Here is a 19,902-nt window from a genome sequence, read left to right as displayed (position 1 = left end):
CGGTAATTTCACTCGTGAACACCAAAAGTTGTTATTTTCACTCGTGGCTGCGCCACTCGTGAAAATATCACTTTTGGTGCCCACTCGGTGAAATTATAACGTGATATTACACCGAAACCAACAATTATCCTCTATATTAGGCATTTGTTTCACTATATTAAGTTTTTGTTTCATTATAATGTTTTATATATATATATATATATATATATATATATATATATAAAGAAAAAATAAACAACATTACATGAGTAACATTATATTTGCCTACCGGTTTCGTTTATACTCATCAGGGCAAATAAAACAATATGGCGTCAATAAATGTGTAATTGCTAAGCAACGTCATTTTTGCGTACACATGTGTACACAACGTTAATATTGTAACGTCATCAGTTTTGGTTAAGTTTCGGTTTAAAAATATCAATGAAATAGCGTTCTTTAGATAACCTAGCTGAAACATCATTACTATGAAATTTGTAAAAAGGAAATATAGAAAATTTAGGAACGGTTTTAGAGCATAAATCTAAATGAGTACTTAAAGGTAATTGTCTTGTTGATGGGTCTCTTATTTGTTGGTCATGTACTGTCCTTCTATTTCTGAGTTTATCTCCTGTTTGACCAATATAAAATTCATTACATCCATTACAAACCAATACATATAATACATTTCGAACAGTACAGAAATAGAAGGACAGTACATGACCAACAAATAAGAGACCCATCAACAAGACAATTACCTTTAAGTACTCATTTAGATTTATGCTCTAAAACCGTTCCTAAATTTTCTATATTTCCTTTTTACAAATTTCATAGTAATGATGTTTCAGCTAGGTTATCTAAAGAACGCTATTTCATTGATATTTTTAAACCGAAACTTAACCAAAACTGATGACGTTACAATATTAACGTTGTGTACACATGTGTACGCAAAAATGACGTTGCTTAGCAATTACACATTTATTGACGCCATATTGTTTTATTTGCCCTGATGAGTATAAACGAAACCGGTAGGCAAATATAATGTTACTCATGTAATGTTGTTTATTTTTTCTTTATAATATACTTGATCCGGTACAAACTTTTACATTTTTTATATATATATATATATATATATATCTGGTAGTGAATAAAATATATCTCTAACTTGGCTGAATAAAGCAAGAGGGCAATGATGGCCCTATACCGCTCACCTGCCTCAAACTGTTTCATGATTTCCTGGTAAAGAACCTCTACACAATGTTTTTGTCAAGATCTAAGCTTTAGGCCTTCAGACCCTAGACAAGAAGACAAATAACCCAAGGGTTAGGCAAATTTAGACAAGACGATTTTTTAAAAAGCTTTTTTTCCTATGTAAGTCTATGTTTAAGTGAACCCTGGACGGGGCCAATGTTGACCCCAGGGTGCATAATTTGAACAGCATCGGCAGAGGACCACAGCACAATGCTACATGCCAAGTATCTCAGTTGTAGGCCTTACGGTTTAAACAGAAGATTTTAAACGTTTTCTTATAAAAGTCTATGTAAAACAAGTGAACCCTGGAGCGGGGAAAATTTTAGCCCGAGGGGCATTACGTGTACAAACTTGGTAGAGGACCACAACACAATGCTACCAGCGAAATATCTCAAAAATATCTGGGTCTTAGATTTAAGAAAAGAAGATTTTTGACGGTTTTCTTATACAAGTAGATGTAAAACAAGTGAACCCGGGGAGGGTAGAACTACACTTACTCATATGTAGGATAAAGTAACTCCTACCTCCTTCATAGGAGTCAGTACGTCCTACATAGGAGTCATGCGTAGGGATTAGTAAACCGTACGTATGTTTTTTGGTTTTAGTAAGTCATACGTAAGACATACTATAGAGCTCTCCGTATGAAATTATGGGAAATTAATTATTTCTCGTTCTAAATCTAAGTTCCCGACTTAAAACGTTGACGTAAACGGCCCCTGAACTCTGCAAACTCGGCTTTATATAACCAAGGATCCCGGTTTACTGAGTTTATATTCTGGTAAAACAAAATGCTTCATGACTATGTCAGTCTTCGGATTAAGTAGTGTGTAAATCACCGCGCCTGTGCTAGGCATCGATATTGTACCCAGCTTACCTGTGTAGTTATCGTCCGAGATGTTGATGGCAGTGTAGTTGTGATGATCCGAGATGTTGTGGTGGTATAAACACTGCTGCTGGTTCTACCGCTGGTGCTTACAGCGCTGGTGCTTATACTGCTACTTCGATTTTCTGGCTTTTCTGGTTCTACAAAATAAATTTCAAAGTCACTTTTTTTCTGCATATAAAATATACAGCAACGAAACCTCTTTTTTTTTTTTATTTTTAAAACCATGAGCGTTTTGTAGACCATTTGAGCCGTGCTATGAGAAAACCAACATAGTGGGTATGCGACCAGCATAGATCCAGACCAGCCTGCGCATCCGCGCAGTCTGGTCAGGATCCATGCTGTTCGCTAGTAGTTTCTCCAATTCCAATAGGCTTTAAAAGCGAACAGCATGGAGCCTGACCAGACTGCGCGGATGCGCAGGCTGGTCTGGATCCATGCTGGTCGCATACCCACTATGTTGGTTTTCCCATGGCACGGCTCATTTAGATTTTTTGACATTTATTATTAATTAAGCTATAATTTTATTACAGATGAGTTTGTCCTCAGGTGACACATTTGAATCTTTTTCCCTGAACTCCAAGAATGCATCTACTGTAACAGTAAACTTGATAACAATTTCAATTTTTGTTAGATGATAATCACATGAAGTAAATATGTAGCAGTTAAGATTATTTTAACCATGTACAGTAAAAATTCACTTTAATGTATGAAATAATTTTCTTGTAACATAGAAACATTTATAGACTTGGGAAATGTTCTTTCCTTTTCGTAAACTTCTGTACCCCTTACAATACTTGGTTGTGAAGGTAGTAAGTTTTTTTTTACATTTTAGACTGGACTTCAGAAAGTATAAACCCACAGTTGCTAGTGTTATACTTAATAGACAGACTGAAGAGAATGGTATGTTTTTGAGTTGTAACGTAATAAAGGGTATATAACAGAGATAATTTTAAAAGCAGGTTTTCCAAATTGCAATAGAATATATCTTTCTTGTAAATAGGACTGAAGAACAAAATGCTAGGGCAATCTAGTCAGGGTAGGGTTAACTACATTTTGTATATAAAACAAATTTTAGACCTATTAATGCACCTTTTTCAGTATCTGGTTTCTTTTGAGTTGTCAGCCTTGTAGTAGTAGGGGTTGTTGTAGAACTGTGATCTTCTTTCTTCTTGGTGGTTGGGTTTGAAGTCAACATTGGAAATGTCACTGATACTGGAATGGTTTGTGTTACCGTGGTTACAGGAGTGGGAGACTGTGACGTAAGCTCTGAAATTTAACATAATTATAACATATTTTCAATCATTATTTAAATTGTGTTCAATGTAATGGTGCAAAACTTACTGGCAGACCATACACATGGTAAATTGTTAACGAGTTTTGGAAATTATAGGGAAGCATGTACTGAAGTGATCATTAAACAATAGAAGAAATAGATCTAATTGTGAATTTTGTTGACTGCAATGGTGCTTGCATTTTAAATTTTAAATTAAAATGAAAGTAATAGAAGAAACGAGTGCAGATACACTACCTAATGTTGGCTGTAATGGCGCAGCATTTGCTGATGAGGTCAGTAGAAAATTCTCTGTGCTGGAATAATGGACTTCACTAGAAGCAGGTGTTGCTGAAATCGGTGAAGCCGTCAACAATGTTACTGAAGTGCCAACATTCCTCACTTCTGTACTAAGCATTGTCTTGCTAGTTTCGCTTAACTGATCTATAGTTTGAGTTGGTAAAATAGAAGTTGTACTCCTTTTAACCTCTGATACACTACTTTCTAGTAAGTTAGGTGTGTTTTCATTCGCTGCAGTTGTAGAAAATGTGACACTTGATGATGAAATGACTTGTTCTGGAACTGCAGTTTTTGTAGAGACTGTGACACTTGATGACGCAACGACTTGCTTTGGAACTGTTGTACTTGGTCCCACGATGCCGATTAATGCTGTGTCTGTTAAACTTGGGGTGGAACTTTCGACCATAGCCGACTGCTTAACTGGTATAATTGAATGTGAAGAAAGAAGCATATAACCTGGGACCGAGTTTGATGGTGAGGCAGTATGACACAGCTGGTAGTCACTTTGGGAGCAGGGGTTAAAAGTCATTGTTGATGTTGTCTCTAAATTATCAATGTCAGTTTGACCTAAGGTACTAGACTGTAAGTTTTCAGGAACCTCTGTTACATCTGGATTATTGCTTGATATTCCAGACTCACTGAATGAAGAAAAGGATTGATATATTGTAGAACTTTCTGGATGATACTCTTCTGTTGCCGTTGGTCTCGACTCCGACACAAATCTTACGTTATCTGAAGTAAAACTTTCAAATTCGAATACAAGCGAGGATGGTGATATTAACGATGGAGTCTCATTTATTTTATCAGTATGTTTGGGCAAATTTTTATGTGGTTTTATTTCAGGTTCTCCATGTATTTCTGGTAATTCTGTAATAAACTCAATGTGACCTTCACCGGTCGTAAACTGTCTTTCTTCTGTACGGTTTTCATGGTCAGTATTTTCATGTATACCACTTTCTCCAGGTACTCCTGGATGACCTTGACCTTCATGATCTGTTTCCGTATGTTCATTTCGATCACCCTGAAAAATCACAGAGGACTGAGGTTCTTGAATTATTGCTGAGGTATTTCTTTCGTCTGGTTCTAAGTTTGATGGTGTTGGAAGTATGATCAGTTTTGGTGTAGTGAAAATTGGTTCAGTGACTGGTAAATTCTCTGTACGACTTCTAGTTCCCACCACTGGGTTATTTGTATGTCTTGGAGGGCCTGGATGATTATGTTCTTCATTATTCCCCGTATGTGGATGATCACCTTTGTCAATTGGGACATCGATGTCATGTTCGTGACCTTCAGTCTCTTCATGACCGCTTAAATGTTCCTCATTCTCATGGTTTTGCCCTTGTACATTTGGTTCCCCTGGCAACGTAGCAACCTGTCCTTCAACTGTTAAAGGTATTTCAGTTGTCATATTTTTGCCATCATTATATGACTGTCCAGGTCTGTCTACGTTGTCCAGATCATGATCTGATCTTCCGCCAATGTTTTGATCAGTTCTGTCAATTATGATGTTAGTATGCACATGCTCCTGTGCTGCACTTTCAGTCCATTCACGGCTAGAGATATTTGAAAGTCTTACAGTAACTATTGGTTCGGGTGTTGTTGTTGTTGTTGTTGCTGGAGCTCTTGAGTGCAGTATGGTTAAAGATCTAGACGTCAAGGTGTTTGTATTCAATCCACCGTGTTCATTATCAACATTTTGTATATTATCTCCCATAAGGAAACCATGGTGTGGGTGTCGTTCTTCCGATGTATTTACATTAACATTTTCTCCCATAAGGAAACCATGGTGATTTTGTCGTCCTTCTGATGTACTCATATTAACATGTACTGATCTTCCAACTGCATTTATTACTAAATGTTCACTATCCGTTGTTCCTTTAGTTGTACTGATCACCTCTACATGACCTTGACTTACTGAAGATGGGTTACGGTTATTCTGTCTTGAACTTGGCAAATTACCTTGCCCTTGAAAATGCAAATGACCAGTAACATAGGACTCGCTGCCTGGAGGATTTTCATTTACATGCCCATCATGGTCAATACCAGGTTGTATATTTCTTTGATCGTGCTCATTTTCAAAGTCAAAGTCACGAATAATATCACCAGCTCCAGTGTCACTCGATATCCCAGCATGATCACTGCTAAAATTTCTGTTAGTATCGAGATGGTCTGCATAATCTACATTTCCTTGCAGATGACTTTCCTCATGGGGAGACAAATGTAAAGTGTCATCATCGACTATTGGGTTATCAGAGTTATCTGTACTATAATCATCGTGGTCAATGTCCTGGAATTACATATCAACATAGTTAAAATTTGATATAGGTACACGCAACTATATATATACCAATTTTGTTAAAGCTGGCCACTTGTCTAGTAAGGTTTGGTTTTTCAGTTTTGTTCCATTTTTCAGTGGACTTTTTTTAAGTTGAAATGTTCATTTTGTCACTTTACAATAAATGTTTCCCTTATGTCAGACAATTTAACCCTTATCTTGCTAAATTTCTATAATGAACTTGTCCGTCTTTCAATTTGAACAGTACCATTAACTGTTAAAAGGGGTGCATACCAAAAGGAAATTGACTAAATGGCGAACAGTGCAGATCATGATCAGACTGCACGAATGTGCAGGCTGACCATAATCTGCACTGGCCGAAAAGGCAGAATCAATCGTGTCCAGCATATTAAGGGTAAATATAGCATAGCAAATGATAAAATACAATATGACAAATAATATTTTTAATCGTGATTTCAATAAAATCTATAAGATCATTTGGAAGAATAGAAGGCAACCAAGCAACATAATTATATTTATGATGCACTTTGTGCAATAAATGGCTTCATTTTTCAAGGACACTACACTGGAGCCTGACATTGGGTACATGAGGTGCGACGACAACGATAATAGCAAGTTACTTAATTAGCCTGACCACTCTTTCCCTTGGTAATTTTTTCCTGATAAATCGTGAATTTCGTTTTTTGCAATTTTGAGCTATTATTCTGCCATTTCATTCTAGGACACCAAGCGAACAACATCAACTATTGTCAAATTTATCCCACCCACCCAGAACCCAAATTTTTATGTAAATTCATTGTTCATTTTATATTCATAGTTGTGGTACTCTTGCTGCTGCTGTATATGTCTTTTTCAGATCTGGTACATTAGTCTTGCCTCGCTCATCACCATGCCTCGCAAAGAAACAGGGCTTCATAATCATGGAGGACTTCTAGTCATACATGTGCTTTAAATATGTGTGATAGTAATTGACAGTTGTAGACATTCGTGGGTTTATTGTGAAGCTATGATAACAAAAACATTGTGCGAAGTGTTCATGCGTAAAAACATTTAAAAGTTATCATCATTATCATATTACATGAACAAACATTAGAACTGATTTTAATATGTCACTGCATTATGAAACATAGAACGGTTTAATGAATTGTGAGTGTTTCATTAAATAGTATATAATTTTCATATATGTCGCGGCTTTATACAGAGTCATAGAGATATTCTTTGAAACATATCTCTCTTGCATTGTGGAAATTATTTTTCGGAGTATCAAAATATATGTATTATTCAATTCATTTTAATTTTAGTTATGATTGTGTACGTGTAGAATTATCTGGCTAACCAATAGGTACTTTATGTTGACTGGGCTTGAAATTGTTGTTTATAGTCAGTACGTCTAATAGTCATTTGTTTCTCCACCTCTGAGCTATAGGTGTAAGCTGTCAAATAAGCTTACCAACAACAGTACCAACAACTGTTAAAAGGGGTCCATACCTAAAGGATACTGACTGAATGGCGAACAATGCAGATCATGATCAGACTGCACGAATGTGCAGGCTGACCATAATCTGCACTGGCCGAAAATGCAGAATTAATCGTGTCCAGCATAATAAGGGTAAATATAGCATAACAAATGATAAAATACAACATGACAAATACTATTTTAGTCGTGATTTCTATAAAGTCTATAAGATCATTTGGAAGAATAGAAGGCAACCAAGCAACATAATTATATTTATGATGCACTTTGTGCAATAAATGGCTTCATTTTTCAAGGACACTACACTGGAGCCTGACATTGGGTACATGAGGTGCGACGACAACGATAATAGCAAGTTACTTAATTAGCCTGACCACTCTTTCCCTTGGTAATTTTTTCCTGATAAATCGTGAATTTCGTTTTTTGCAATTTTGAGCTATTATTCTGCCATTTCATTCTAGGACACCAAGCGAACAACATCAACTATTGTCAAATTTATCCCACCCACCCAGAACCCAAATTTTTATGTAAATTCATTGTTCATTTTATATTCATAGTTGTGGTACTCTTGCTGCTGCTGTATATGTCTTTTTCAGATCTGGTACATTAGTCTTGCCTCGCTCATCACCATGCCTCGCAAAGAAACAGGGCTTCATAATCATGGAGGACTTCTAGTCATACATGTGCTTTAAATATGTGTGATAGTAATTGACAGTTGTAGACATTCGTGGGTTTATTGTGAAGCTATGATAACAAAAACATTGTGCGAAGTGTTCATGCGTAAAAACATTTAAAAGTTATCATCATTATCATATTACATGAACAAACATTAGAACTGATTTTAATATGTCACTGCATTATGAAACATAGAACGGTTTAATGAATTGTGAGTGTTTCATTAAATAGTATATAATTTTCATATATGTCGCGGCTTTATACAGAGTCATAGAGATATTCTTTGAAACATATCTCTCTTGCATTGTGGAAATTATTTTTCGGAGTATCAAAATATATGTATTATTCAATTCATTTTAATTTTAGTTATGATTGTGTACGTGTAGAATTATCTGGCTAACCAATAGGTACTTTATGTTGACTGGGCTTGAAATTGTTGTTTATAGTCAGTACGTCTAATAGTCATTTGTTTCTCCACCTCTGAGCTATAGGTGTAAGCTGTCAAATAAGCGTGAAGTGTTATTAATTTTATCACATCTCTATTACACCTTAATCTTAGTCAAGTTCAGCGACTAAGTAAACTGGTGCGGAACCCAGGAATACTGGTTGTCTCACTTAAATAAAATAAGCAGCGAAAACAAGTCACATTCAGTTATAGGAGTGCTTGTGGTATAGCCATGGTCGATTGTTCTCCCTCGGTTTACTTTATCTGTTCCCATAACAGCGTTAGAGGTAGCCTTGACATAGTATGTCGGCGTTGTGTCCCATTTATAGATCTTCACTTATATGCTTCAAGGTTTTGTCCAAATTGGTAAAGCGTTTCACGCAGTGAGTCACTGTGTCAGTGAAGCGCACAAGTTAGTAACTGGTTTTCAACACAACTGTTAAGCTCAGTGCTTTCTCACAAGTCAGCGATTTGTTTACAAAGTAACAGTAAAGCGCGCAAAGCAGTGAGTCACTGCATTATTAAAGCGCTCAAAGCAGTGAGTCACTGCATCAGTAAAGATCACAAGTCAGTACCTGGTTTCTAACATATCACTAAAGCTCACAAGTCAGTGACTTGTTTACAAAGTATCAGTAAAGAGCTCAAGTATCATTAAGGAGCTCAAAGCAGTGAGTCACTGCATCATTAAAGAGCCAAAAAGCAGTGAGTCACTGCATCAGTAAAATCACAAGTCAGTATTTGGTTTTCAACATTTCAGTTCATAAGTCTGTGACTTGTTAACAATGTATCGGTAAAGAGCTCAAAGCAGTGAGTCACTGCATAATTAAAAATCACAAGTCAGTGAGTCACTGACTATCAGTAAAGCCATAAATCAGTGAGTCACTGTATCAGAAAAAACCCGAGTTAGTAGTTAATCCTTTGCTAATCCTCTAACGCCTGGGTCGCAAAGTTTGCTTGAACCCCCTTGAAGTGCCCTTACAGTTCTATGCTTTGTGTTGATCTATTTTTGGGATTTAGTACTTGTATTAAGTGATGCAAATGAATATTTGGTTGATATTCCAACATATCACTACTTCCCCTGCCAATTATGTAATCTCGTTTAAAATTAAAAAAAAAAAAAAATGTTTAAGTACATATTTTCTCAGATAAAGTACATATGTTTTGGTACTCCTGCATTCTTCAAGTATATAATATATCTCAGTATATATTTTACATACATTATTTTAAGTATTAAAACTGAAGAATTTGCATCCTTGGCAAGTCCCTTGGCAGTCTTCGCTGGGGATAGTTCTATTTTCGCTGGGATGCAAATTGATTTGGTTTATTTTCATTTCATCTGTATATTTGATATTTCATAATAGGTATATGTTTTTTTTCATATGCATTTCTTAATTTTCCACCTTGCCATTTGTTCATGAAGTAATTTTCTCTTAGAATAAAGTCGCGGCCTTTTCTTCCACTCAACTGTGTTTTGTTTTAATTTCTTAAAGGTGAAGGTATCATAGGGAGGTATGGTGTATGCAGTCAAAGATTAATTCATGGGCTTCTACAAATTGTAGAATATTAATTCTAGATATGTGAAATCAATTTCATTAAAGTAACAAAATATTTAGTATTGTCCCATGAGTTTGTGTTTGGCTGGATACTCCTGTTTATGCCTAATATCAATAGTCCATTGATAAAATAATGGCAGACTCGGTTTGATTGCGTCTGTTCGCGAGAGTTAATGATATGTGCAAAGTCCCATATCTCCGCTTAAGCGAAACTCATAGTAAAATCGGATGGACCCCATATTCCAAAAGGACCAATGAATATATTAACACTGAGTCCAAGAACGTGTATGTGTTTGTTCGGGTTTAATGTCGTTAGTCATATAAACGTCGGTGCCTACTTGAAGTAGTGAGCACAATGCCAAGCTTTATAGTTCTGCCTCACTGGAATATCACGTCGTAGACTTGTTACATGATACCTCACCTAGTTACAGTATACTGACACCGGACTGACCAGTCCTAGAACTATTTTCTCAAGTCCAAGTATGGGTAGACAATTTACGGTCACCACACGGCAAGTATGGGTAGACGATTTACGGTCACCACACGGCAAGTATGGGTAGACGATTTACGGTCACCACACGGCAAGTATGGGTAGACGATTTACGGTCACCACACGGCAATTATGGGTAGACGATTTACGGTCGCCACACGGCAAGTATGGGTAGACGATTTAAGGTTGCCACACGGCAATAAAAGATTGCTGGTGTGATAGTTGATAAATACGACAAGAAGCCACACTTCTTAGAACTATGGATACATCGTAAATATTACAATAACTTAATGTTCTTTGTTTATTTCTTGTCTTTGCATAATAACCATTCACAAAAATTATCAGGTCACTAAGAAGCATGAAAAGAAGTACTAAAATATTTTCATTTTATATAATTATTCCATTTTTGATACACGTGTTTATTTGAAAATGCCACACTACATTTATGTACATGTTGCCTACTACCCTCTGACATCACAGGTCGATGACTGGGTATGTATTGAAGCACTAATTTTACTAATATGGATAAAGTTAATTAAATTGGAACGATAAACGTAAAGTTTAGTCATTGAAAATAAAACATAAACAAGAGGGTCATGATGACCCTATATCGCTCACCTGTTAAACTTGGCTTTGGAATCACCAAGATAAACATTCTGACCAAGTTTCATGACGATAGGGTCATAAATGTGGCCTCTACAGTGTTAACAAGCTACTCCTTTGATTTAAGTGGTGTAGTGTTTGGCCCCACATGACCCAGTTTTAAACTTGGCCTAGGAATCAAGATAAACATTCTGACCAAGTTCCATGAAGACAGGGTCATAAAGGTGGCCTCTAGGGTGTTAACAAGCTTTTCCTTTGATTTCAACTGGTGACCTAGTTTTTGACTCCACATGACCCAGTTTCGAACTTGGCCTAGAGATCGTCAAGATAAATATTCTGTGCAAGTTTTATCAAATCGAAGCACAAATGAAACCTCTATATGGCTGAAAGGGCCAAAATAGAAAATTTTGCCAGTTTCAGGGGCAGTAACTCTAGAACCCATGATGGAATCTAGCCGGTTTTCGAAAGGAACCAAGATCTTATTGTGACTGAAGCTGTGCGTAAGTGTGGTTAATATCGAGTGTAAAATGTCAAGTTTTGGCAAATTTTGACTCTTTCAGGGGTCAATCAAGGGCCGTAATTCCGGCACCTATAATTGGATTTGACGGCTTCATCATGGAATCCAAGATCTATTGTTGTTAAAGATATTTTGCATGTTTGTATCAAATCAATCCATAAATGAAGTCTCTATATGGCTGCAAAAGCCAAAATAGCAAATTGTGGCCCTTTAAGGGGCCATAACTCTGGAATCTATGATGGGATCTGACCAGTTTTCAAAAGAAACCGAGATATTATGCCAATACAAGTTGTGTGCAAGTTTAATTGTAGTCGATTGCAAAATGTGGTCTCTGTCGTGTTCACAAGCCAAAATAGCTCATTTTGGCCCTTTAAGGGGCCATAACTCTGGAAACCATATTGAGATCTGGCCAGTTTTCGAAAGGAACCGAGACATTATGCCAATACAAGTTGTGTGCAAGTTTGATTAAAATCGATTGCAAAATGTGGTTTCTATCGTGTTCACAAGAAATTGTGGACGGACGACGGACGACGCCGACGGACGAAGGGCGATCATAAAGCTCAACTTGTCACTAAGTGACAGGTGAGCTAAAAATAAATACCTCATGTAAGAGTGGAAGGTCTTGAACCTGCCTCCGAAGTCTGACAGGTACTGTGCCACATCTTAAAACCAAAACCAGCACTGCAAGGTAAAATAAATGGACTGTGAATGGACCTTGTTTTGTCTAATCGCTACCCCATGGTAGGAGGTAGCGAGGACAAATGAAACTCATGTTGTACTATCATCCTTTCAACACTGGAGGGAAAATCGAGCTCTTTCTCAACCTTTTCAATATAAGTAGACAGATGAAGCGCATTATCATGTTTTAAATACTGCGAGGTAAGATCTTTGGAGGATAAGATAATAACATAAAGCTCATTATCATTCTTCAAATATCTAAGGATATAAGGAAAGGCGGATAATTAAAATTTATTAATTTTTCAGTCTCGCTGTCACTGTGTTCTTGATCTTTAATCACTAGCCATAAAAATAGGGGTCATCCTTTGACCGCAGACAATCATCCTATGAATTCTGACGACAGCTGGCCGAGCGTTGCAGTTTTTGAGCGGAATCCGTTTTCAGTCCCAGTGTTATTGTTCCCTTGACCTTTGACTGTATGACAATAAAGCAATAGTGGTCATCTACTGGCCTCAGTCAGTTATCCTAAGACATTTAACTGCTGCAGAACCAAACAGTCTCTAATTATTGAAGTGGACACAATACATAGAGCCGCGCCATGGGAAAACCAACATAGTGGCTTTGCGACCAGCATAGATCCAGACCAGCCTGCGCATCCGCGCAGTCTGGTCAGGATCCATGCTGTTCGCTAACGGTTTCTCTAATTGTAGCAGGCTTTAAAAGCGAACAGCATGGATCCTGACCAGACTGCGCGGATGCGCAGGCTGGTCTGGATCCATGCTGGTCGCAAACCCACTATGTTGGTTTTCTCATGGCACGGCTCATATCATTTAAACACTGGAAGACAAGATGTAAGAAAGAACAATTCACCTTTAATATTATCATCGTCTAAATACCCACTGTACTGAAGGTAAGATGTCTCTGGAGCATAAACATATCAGCAAAGTGTGTGGTAGACAAAATTTAATAAGGGGTATTATAATCTTTAAGACACTGCAAAGTGAGCTGAATGGAGAAAAATAGCTCATTTAAATACTTGAAGGTAAGATGTGTGGCGGATAATAATGCTTATTATGATTCTTTGCAAGGTAAGTTGGATGGACTCCAAGTATAAATATATCATTTAAACATCTGACGGTTAGATACGGTGGTATGTTTACGACGTGCATTTATTTATTTTTTTGTTTAGATTAAATTATCTCGTGCGCTTGACATTTTATCCCGAGCGCTCGACACCTTATCTATATATATTAAGGCACACTGTGTGTATTTAGATCATCAGTAAAAACATATGACTGCCACCGTTTTTGCTTTTGTTTCGTTTATACTTATAAACGTTTCACGGGTTAGTAATTTAAAAACACAAACTGATAAAAAAGACAGCAAAAATTCAGTGATGACGCAAAGGAATAAATTTAAGTCCCTGACAAAATAAAGATTTAGTATGTAGGCTTCACCCATATATCAAAGAATATCCCCGTTTCCCCTTAATGCATGCATGCAATTTTATAACTATCAGTCGAACTGCGACTTGTTGCTATTTTAACATTCAGCCAGCACCATTAATGTTTCTTTAATTTTAAAGATAGGGTGACCAATTATGTACGTACACGACTTTTCCAAATGATGTGATAAACTTGTGCTTGTGGGAAGTTCAATAACATTTGATTAGGCGGGACTCTAATTATCTACTTGTCCGTATGTTTTTATTGATGTCCTAAATACACACAAAGGGCCCTAATGTATATAGAAAAGATGTCGTGCGCTCGAGATAAGATGTCGTGCGCTCGAGATAAGGTGTGCGCTCGAAATAATTTAATAAATGCATGTCCTAAACATACCACCGTAGTTAGATGTGCGTAGGATAAATAGATAAATACAGTTTACTATGCTATTAAAGGACCGCAAGAGACAAATATTGCACAATATTATCTTGTAGAAACGGCAAGATGTATGAAGGGCAAAAAAGTCATCGAAACAGTGAAAGGTGAGATGTATGGAGGATAACTAAAGCTTAACACTGCAAGGTAAGATACAGAGAATAAATATGTATCATTTAAAAGGGTTTTAAGCTGTTCGGAGGATTAATAAAGGTTATTTTTGTCATTGAGACCCTGCAAGGTTGGAAAGATAGGAGCATAAAAAGAGTAAGTTTTTATCCTTTGAACACTCTGAATAAGACCTATGGAAGATAAGATATTCACTTACCTAGTAAAACATGAAATGCTATTTGTAATACATATTTTTCCATTCTATTCGGACTATAGTTGTTTTCAGCGACGTTCTAGTTTCTTACGTCTGGTTTCATCTGAAACCCTGAAATAAGGTATTTAGCATTTATAGTCTGAAACAGATAATTCAGATGTTTTAATAGTCTGAGGCAGATATTTCAGTTGTTTTGATAGTCTGAAACAGATAATTCAGCGGTTTTAATAGTCTGAAACAGATATTTCAGTTGTTTTGGTAGTTTGAACTGAAACAGATATTAACTGTTTTGATAGTTTGAAACAGATAATTCAGCGGTTTTAATAGTCTGAAACAGATATTTCATTTGTTTTGATAGTTTGAAACAGAAAATTCAGCGGTTTTAATAGTCTGAAACAGATAATTCAGCGGTTTTAATAGTCTGAAACAGATATTTCAGCTGTTTTGATAGTCTGAAACAGATAATTCAGCGGTTTTAATAGTCTGAAACAGATATTTCAGTTGTTTTGGTAGTTTGAACTGAAACAGATATTAACTGTTTTGATAGTTTGAAACAGATAATTCAGCGGTTTTAATAGTCTGAAACAGATATTTCATTTGTTTTGATAGTTTGAAACAGAAAATTCAGCGGTTTTAATAGTCTGAAACAGATAATTCAGCGGTTTTAATAGTCTGAAACAGATATTTCAGCTGTTTTGATAGTCTGAAACAGATAATTCAGCGGTTTTAATAGTCTGAAACAGATATTTCAGTTGTTTTGGTAGTTTGAACTGAAACAGATATTAACTGTTTTGATAGTTTGAAACAGATAATTCAGCGGTTTTAATAGTCTGAAACAGATATTTCATTTGTTTTGATAGTTTGAAACAGAAAATTCAGCGGTTTTAATAGTCTGAAACAGATAATTCAGCGGTTTTAATAGTCTGAAACAGATATTTCAGCTGTTTTGATAGTCTGAAACAGATAATTCAGCGGTTTTAATAGTCTGAAACAGATATTTCAGCTGTTTTGATAGTCTGAAACAGATAATTCAGCGGTTTTAATAGTCTGAAACAGATATTTCTGCTGCTTTAAAAGTCTGAAGCAGATAATTCAGCTAGTCTGAAACAAAAAGATATTTCAGTTTTAAAAAACGTTTTTTCGTTGGGATAGGAATTCGTGAATTTCAGCTTTTAAAAATAAAACGAATGGTAAATTTATTTGTTTGTTTGGGTTTAATTTCACGGATCGACTAAACAACGAAATCTACAGAAGTTAGTCCCCTGCGAATGTTAATGATTTTACAATATTCAAGTTGATGTATTATGAGTATGATAAAATGTACAGCTAAATTCCTTCTAATTTATTACATGTCTTACTGTGTAACTGACACAGTAAATTGCCTTTTTTTTTGCGCCTAACACTACATGGGTTTTTGAATACAGAACTACCTAAAAAAAGTTTGTCTTGCCTTTTATTTAGAACTATTAAGAAAAATATATTATAAGATTTACGATTTCTCTACAAATGTCGGAAAATTATCTCCAAATGTCAGAAAATAACTAGATGTGTGTCCATAGGACACTGATGCCCCCCACTTACAATCACTGTACGGTCATTATGTAAGAGGAGTCATGGGGTGTATAAATACTACACAACATCATCAAGAAAGACAATATAAGAGAAACTGAAACAGGTTTCTTTTCGGGGGCGGGGGAGAAGTGGTGGTAGTTAGGGGGTAAATCCAAAATAAGCTCTCAGGTGCACAAATGCACATACTATGACACAAACTTTTAGGCTCTTCATAAATATTCTTATTAATTTAACTGCCATTACTCTGATCATATAGAAAGAAATTCCAAACAAAATCCACGTTGCACAATTTTACATGCTGAATAACAACATCCTATGATGTTTGATGACTAGGTCCAATACTTTTTGACATTACCAACTTTTAGTAACATCGATCTATTGAAAAATCGATAAATTTGCCTATATAAACAAAGAAGGGAAAAAATACTTAAACTTAAATAGAAAAAGTTCTATTTGGAAATCAAAAATTCGATACCCTACAAATTAAAGTTTAATTTATTCCGGATATTATGAATATTTTTTTAAAAAAATATTTTAATATTTGGTTGGTCCTTTTTGACTTTAAATAGACCCACCTCAGTTCATATAGACTCTGAAGGAAACGGGTAAAAAAAACTGACTTTTTCAAATATAACAGATAAAATGAGATATTTCCCGCAAAAAATCAAAAATTCGATACCCCTAAAAATGTAGAAAAATTATTAAATTTTCGTTATGTGTAATTTGTTTTAAATTTTAGAATGGTTTGTTTGGTCCTTTTTGCATCTTTGGTGTGTACAGTGAACATTTCTTAAAAAATTCCGGCTTTTTCCGCCGTCATCCGTAAGTACTCGGAAACTGTTACGGAAAATATTGTCGTCTGCTAGTCTGACTTTGTCGGTACAAATTGTTATAGCTCAAAGCCTATAAATTGTAGGCAACTTCACATTGACAAAAAAAAAAAAAAAACATAAACAAAAACAGATTGTAATTACACAATTTAAAACAAATTAATTGTTGAACTCAGAAACGCCGAAACCTAGATCTGCTGTCGTTTAAAATAACGCTATGGGGGATTTAGTGTTCAATTCGCGTTAAATATACAAATGCTTTCAATTTTCATCGCAAAATATACTTAATGCAACTAATTCTCATGTGTTTTCGTAAAATATAGCCTGTCAGTAATTGAGTTTCAAAGCATTCTTAAGAAATATAACGATGATTAATTTATTTATTTCCAGATACCTATATTACGATCTAGAGACTTTTTTTATTGCGGTAGCGGTCCGGGTCCGATCTCCGACGCGGTCAGCTTTTTTTCTTCATGTGGGATTTTTTAATAATTTTTAAACAAAAAAAAACATTTTCTATTATTCATAATATGACCAAACTTTAATTTGAAAGATAGCCTTGATGAACTGATAATTCTGCTTCTTTCCGAACCTCCTTTGTATATATTATTCTGTATTCTTAAATTAATGCACGTGTTTGGTAAATTCTTTAATCATTCGTTTTAAAAAATTGCGATATCTATTATTTGATTTAATTGTAACAAATATCTTAAAATTACCCTTTGACTTTTATTGTGTATTACAATATTGCCTAGGGGTAAACAATATTCGGTCAGTGTTGTTTCAAGGTGGGTCATAAAAAATATGTTACCCCATTTACTATAAGTGATGGGTATTTTTATGGTTTTATGGTTTTTGCGTTGTAATATATGTCTTTCACTTTCTTCTGTCTTTATATAGTATTTTCCCTTTCTTTTATGAAATTTGTTTTTACGATTTTTACCCTTATTTCATGAATCGTATGACAGTAGAAAGAATCAGTACAAATTTAGAATTCACATCGTTAACAATGTTGTTCCGTAAATATCTACTGAGTAAAGATCCTGGCCCAGATTTCACGAAAATCTTAAGTTATTACTTAGTTAAGTCTGCTATTCTAAAATTGAGATATTGATGAAGTTATTGTTATTTAATGTCGTTGTTTTTTCCTGTAACAATATATTTATAGTTAAAGTACACTATGGTAGTAGTATTTGTCAGCAGTACTTATTCAAGTCACGCAAATATGATATTTCTATTTAGGCACGATATAAGAAACTTAATCCTTACCATACTAAATTACAATAATGAACTTGTCTATCTTTCAATTTGGACAGTACTATTAATTATGAAAAGGGTGCATACCAAAAAGTTACTGGCTGAATGGCAGACAGTGCAGATCATGATCAGTCTGCACGGATGTGCAGGCTGATCATGATCTACACAGATTGCAAAGGAAGAACAAATCGTGTCCAGCATGGTAAGGGTTAAGTATTTCCTTTTAAAAGTATAAGTCTTATTTCTATACTTCTTTTTCTTTAAAGCGACCGGCCTCCAGATCGTTCGACAACAAAAATACTTTTTAGATATCTTGAAAAAAAAATGCTATATTTCTTATGAAGGCTTCAAAACTTAATTACTGACAAACTTAATGTTATGGAAATACATGAGAATTTGCTGTTTTTACTACCTTTTACGATGAAAATCGAAAAACGTTAGTCGTTTAGAATTTTGAAAATATTTTAGAATCAAAAGCTCATATTCTAATGTTCATAATATGTGAAAAAAAGCGCGTATAGAGGAAGTATATACGCTTTCTAAATATTTTAAATAACATATTCATATTCTTGAATATTTATTTTATTTACAGACAGTTTCTTGTGCGTAAATATTTCTTTTCTGTACATAGATATACGTTAGCATGATGTTTCAAGTATTAAAAAAAAAGTAAATCTATGTGTTCGATGTATAAAATGTAACGACTTCTAAATATTTTAGATAACATATTCATATTCTTAAATATTACTTTTATTTGACAATTAATAAAGTATTATATAAATTTTCGACTTGTTCCGATTTTAACTTTAATAATTATAAAAACTTCATTCAATTCAAGTATATCGTTTAGCAAACCGCCCGCCTGTAAATGCATCAGATAATGACCAAAGATGTTAATTATCGATTTTTCCCCCTTGTTACTACAACAACAACAATTAATACGGAAATCAACGAATCCGTTCGGTAGCGATGATATTGGATTATTGGTTTTATTGATTTTTATGATAGGTAATCTGTCCCGCTTTATCGGTTTCGAGATGTTACTTAAAGTTGGTAATGGATATGCATGACACAAATCCGGACGTACGGACAGGGCAAAATGCCTAACTTTCATAAAGAATTTTTAAACCATCTCTTCATAATTAGCTTACACATGCATACAAATCATCCACTTCTTCTCCTGGAAAACATCTTTAGTAGACCTGCATTAAATTTTCTTTCAGACTCGTTTTTTCTTGAACAGTCACATGATTTAACAACTGTATTGCATTCTTCAGAATTCAGTCATATTTTGTTTATATTTCGATAGCAATTCATACGTTTGAAGCTAGATAACAATAACATAGCAATATTAATATTTTTGAAAAAAAAATGCTTGCAGATATCTTCTTTATCCTGCAAGTGACAGATTACAAAGTTACTGTGAAACGAAATAATTGGATTTGAGCTGTGTTTTACTTTTTGCATAAAAAAATCATAATTTTACATACATTGATAAGGATACTCCGTGGTTAGGTCAGCGACCTCGAATCACTTGTAATTGTTAATCATCCAGTATTAAATAACAGTCACCTTTTCCAATGACATGAATTTTATGATATTGAATGACCAAGGTTAATGTGTT

The 19,902-nt window shown here is 35.0% G+C and overlaps 1 protein-coding gene across 1 annotated transcript in view; it reads right to left on the bottom strand.

The window, feature by feature from the left end:
* The window catches only part of LOC123522941 (uncharacterized), a 32,417-nt gene extending 12,515 nt beyond the window's left edge, over nucleotides 1–19,902 (bottom strand). Inside the window, exons 1-7 of the mRNA XM_053549064.1 lie at nucleotides 19,769–19,902; nucleotides 14,623–14,730; nucleotides 12,338–12,417; nucleotides 3,642–5,970; nucleotides 3,203–3,379; nucleotides 2,102–2,250; nucleotides 1,188–1,212 (exon numbers count right to left, since the gene is read on the bottom strand). Of these exons, the coding sequence (XP_053405039.1) occupies nucleotides 1,188–1,212; nucleotides 2,102–2,250; nucleotides 3,203–3,379; nucleotides 3,642–5,970; nucleotides 12,338–12,417; nucleotides 14,623–14,665 (2,803 nt within the window). The 5' untranslated portion in view covers nucleotides 14,666–14,730; nucleotides 19,769–19,902. The remainder of the gene's footprint in view (nucleotides 1–1,187; nucleotides 1,213–2,101; nucleotides 2,251–3,202; nucleotides 3,380–3,641; nucleotides 5,971–12,337; nucleotides 12,418–14,622; nucleotides 14,731–19,768) is intronic.

The sequence above is a fragment of the Mercenaria mercenaria genome, chromosome 8, assembly GCF_021730395.1.
Source record: "Mercenaria mercenaria strain notata chromosome 8, MADL_Memer_1, whole genome shotgun sequence".
NCBI classification, from domain to species: domain Eukaryota; kingdom Metazoa; phylum Mollusca; class Bivalvia; order Venerida; family Veneridae; genus Mercenaria; species Mercenaria mercenaria.
Note: the sequence above shows the minus strand (reverse complement) of the source record. Positions and strands in the feature narration are given on the sequence as shown.